The sequence below is a fragment of the Austrofundulus limnaeus genome, unplaced genomic scaffold, assembly GCF_001266775.1.
Source record: "Austrofundulus limnaeus strain Quisiro unplaced genomic scaffold, Austrofundulus_limnaeus-1.0 Scaffold490, whole genome shotgun sequence".
Classification (NCBI taxonomy): domain Eukaryota; kingdom Metazoa; phylum Chordata; class Actinopteri; order Cyprinodontiformes; family Rivulidae; genus Austrofundulus; species Austrofundulus limnaeus.
This window is the reverse complement of record NW_013952892.1, coordinates 279,255-282,940: the sequence shown is the minus strand read 5'-3', so window position 1 is coordinate 282,940 and position 3,686 is coordinate 279,255. Positions and strand designations below refer to the sequence as shown.

At 49.5% G+C, this 3,686-nt stretch overlaps 1 protein-coding gene and 1 long non-coding RNA gene across 2 annotated transcripts in view; one reads left to right on the top strand and one right to left on the bottom strand.

The window, feature by feature from the left end:
- LOC106530114 (uncharacterized) overlaps positions 1–3,686 on the top strand; it is a 33,061-nt gene that overhangs the window by 28,166 nt on the left and 1,209 nt on the right. The window lies entirely within an intron of this gene.
- Positions 1,861–3,375, bottom strand: edn1 (endothelin 1). Its single transcript, XM_014025684.1, has 4 exons — positions 3,211–3,375; positions 2,874–3,124; positions 2,722–2,766; positions 1,861–2,510 (listed from the first exon to the last, which is right to left on the bottom strand). Exons 1-4 carry the CDS (start codon positions 3,332–3,334, stop codon positions 2,271–2,273), a joined length of 660 nt encoding a protein of 219 aa, XP_013881138.1. The 5' UTR covers positions 3,335–3,375; the 3' UTR covers positions 1,861–2,270.

Below are 3,686 nucleotides of genomic sequence, written 5' to 3'. Positions count from 1 at the left end.
CCAGGTTTATCTCAGATTGAATCCAGGTTTATCTTAGATTGAATCCAGGTTTATCTCAGATTAAATCCAGGTTTATCTCAGATTGAATCCAGGTTTATCTCAGATTGAATCCAGGTTTATTTCAGATTAAATCCAGGTTTATCTCAGATTAAATCCAGGTTGATCTCAGATTAAATCCAGGTTAATCTCAGAGGGATGAGGGACTCTGTCTGTAAACATGTTGCAGTTTTTTCTTTCACTTGTTGCAGTAAATTAAATGTGGGTGAAGTTCTCCTCCAGGATCGGACCCCCGGACCCCTCAGAGCTGCGGCTCAGGTTCAGACTCTGCACCSGTGCTGTGGGTCTGCCGGTGGTTCGGGTCACACCGGGCCTCGTCGTGCATCGACAGACGTTTTGGGAACTGGGGCAAAGCCTCGCGGGAAAAATGTCAGGAATGTTGGAGACAAAGGAGACGCTGTGATGGTGAGCAGAGGTGAACCGTCCAGTTTCTGTCAGCTCATCCTCTCACTGCTCTGCAGCACAAGCTACAACTGAGAACTGGTTCTGGATCTCAGAGGTCCAGGATCCTGATCAGGGGACCACCTCTACCTGGAAGCCATTTCCAAACAATTTGGAGTTCACCCTGAAGGTCAGACTGTGCAACCCTGAGAGAAATGAGCAGGTCAGGCTCTGAGTAAATATGATTGTTTTCTTCTCTMTGACGTCTGTGGAGTCCAGATCCCAGAACTGGTTCTGGTTCTGCACACACTAAAGAACAATGTGGGTTCAGAGACCCCCCTGAGAACAAAGCTCCTGGTCCGCTGACTGATCCGGCGCTGACATAACGGCTCATTAAACGTTGAGGAATCTCCTCGACCCGACAGGAATTCTGCAGCTCAGGAGCCGAACAATAGGACTCTCTGAGAGGAACGTCTGGGTGGGACCTGGACCGGCCCGGCCCGGCTCGGCTCGGCCTCTGACGTCCAACCAACGCCTGGCTCTCCCGCCACACACCCTGTTTTTACAACCAGCACTCCCAGGTGAGCCGGAGCCCCACCTGAGGGGGCCCGGTTCTGTTCAGTCACCAGAATAAAGGTTTCAGAACTGTTTTCACCTGTTAGACTCTAAAAGGACCAGAACCAGGCCCCTGATCCGGGCCTCAGGTCCTGCAGGTCTCTGGATCTGCTCGTTGTCTTTTAATGAGACAGATGGACACAGGTCCAGGACCACCTGGATCCAGGTCTTCAGGTTTCCTGATCAGATCTGGTCCTGAGGAGGGAAGTAGGGGCGCAGCAGCGAYACAGCTGTGAACACGGTGGAGGTTTGTAACGAGTCTCACAGGTGACCTGACATGAAGCCAACAGGAAGTGTTGCTCTGAGCCGAGTGATGCTAGCTCCTTCGGCTGCAGCTTTCAGCTGAAGGTTTCCTGAAAACAAGCTGAAATAAACACGACTCAGCAGATTAAATCAGCTGCTGGATTCATCTGATTTAAGCAGAAATAATCTCAGATGATTTATTTTAGCTCCTAGCTTTGGTCAAGGCTAAATTTAGTCTTTAGCCTCTGTTTTAATTGTAGCTACATGTAGCTTTTAGCTGTTTCTTTTCTAATCGTCTGATTCACAGTGTTTTATTTTATTTAAAGTTTTTACAGAAGCTTTCAAACTGTTTCGTTAACATCAGGAGCTGATTTCCCTCCAAACAAGCAGGTTGTTTACACCCAGAAAGGGGCGGAGCCTGTGCACAGGCTGTTTATTTTAGAAACATTTTAATTCTGTGGAAAATCTTTATAAACTTTTATTTTCTGATGATTTCTCAGATTAAATTTAAAGTTTAAACTCTTTGATTTAAAACGTGAAAACATTCGACACAAGACGAAGAAGTTAAATAAAAGCAACATTTATTAGTYGGGCCCGAACCGGGCCCTGCAGGGACAGAACCAACATTTCACAGAAATGAGCCATCGGACCAATGTGGACCAGAACCATAAATAAATAACAGAAACTTTCAGTGAAACATAAATAAAATCTGAACCGGTTCAGTTCCTCCGGTTCTGAACGGATCACAGAAAACGTCTTCAGGTGAACCTATAATCTGGGATTATTAATCCAGGGACGTCAGGTTCAAACGTCCAGCTGTGGTTTTTTTAGTCCAGGATGAAGGATTCAAGTCCCGGTTCTGGTATCAGGTCCGTGGTTCCTGATCAGAACCGCAGCTTCAGCTTTTAAAACCGGAACAAACCAGTTTTCTGTGGATCTGAAGCTCCTCGAGGATCCGGGTCAGAGATTCTGGATCACTTTTTTCGTCTCCTGTTGGACATGAAACCCAGGATCTGTTTCAGGTTCTGAGGTCTTGGGGGGACACGGTCCCTCCTCGTCCTTGTGAGACCAAACGGGTCCAGGTGCTCTCGCCTCTCCACGCTCTGGCCCGGTGCCGCCGTCTCACCTTCGCCCACTTCTCCAGCAGGGTTCGGGTTCTGGCTGCGACCCGAAGCGCTGGGGGCGGAGCCAGATTGTTGTTTACCTCCTCCGTCCTGTAAACAAACAAACAAGAGACGGTTTGTTAAATAAAGATTTATCTGCTGCAGGTAAGATATTTACATCTGMGGCTCGAGAGCTGCAGAACCCCGTCCTCTTTAGAGGGACTGGAGACAGAACCTGAACCAAGACCTGCAGAACCCCTGAGACTGAGGACAACAGCTCTGTCCCGCGGACTGATAACACCTGTGATGACGTCAGACTCACCTGTTTGTCTCGTGTCTCTGCGCGGAGTCCGCCGCGGTCTCCAACCTGCAGGACAGATCACATAATTGGTCAGAACCACCCCGGACCAGAACAGATCCAGATCCAGACCCTGACCCTTCAGACCCAGCAGTCCGGGATCAGTTTCTCCTCACCTGAAGCAGAAGTTCGCGCAGGTTCGGTCCGGTTCTCAGACGCGGCCAGCCGGTTTCAGAGTCGGTGAGCGCGCGCCTGGCCCGGGGCGCGTTCCCCAGCCCGTAGGAGACCACGCGCTCAGGTGTGTTGACCCAGATGATGTCCAGGTGGCAGAAGTAGACGCACGCCTTGTCCAGGAAAGAGGCGCAGGAGCAGCGCTTGTTGCGCACGTGGCGCAGCGGGCTGACGTCTGCGGCGGGAGCGGACAGAGCTGAAARAAAAGTTTTTATTTTATTTATAAAAAAATGAAACTTCGTTCAGTTCCTCAGATCTGCTGCGTCAAGGTGAGTGTGTTACCTGTRCAGAAGATCCAGGAGCACGTGACCGACAGGATCCAGACCTTTCCGTCCATCCTGCAGCTGAAAGTGTTCAGAGGAGCTGTGAGCTGCTGAAGGACCAGAGCTTCTCTGAGGATCCACATCTGAGGCTCCGGTGCTTTATAGCGGCCCCGCCCCCCTCCCCCATGTTTGTTTTGGTCCCGGAGCCGCTCCGTCCTGAACCACCTGATCCAGTCTGAGGCTGCAGCTGGCGGCCAGCAGGCGGCGCTGCTGCGTCACCAACACTGGGTGAAAGRCTCGGCCTTCAGTCTGCTGGAGTTAGATTATTTTAGAGCTAATATGTTCTGTTTCTGTCTTTTATATTCATCTTCATTTATTTATTTATTTATTTTTGATTTGTTTCATTAATTTGGCTGAATTGTGAAGCACTTTGGGGAACTCTTCTTGTTTTTATGTGCTATTTAAATAAATTGACATTGACCGGCAGAACCTCAG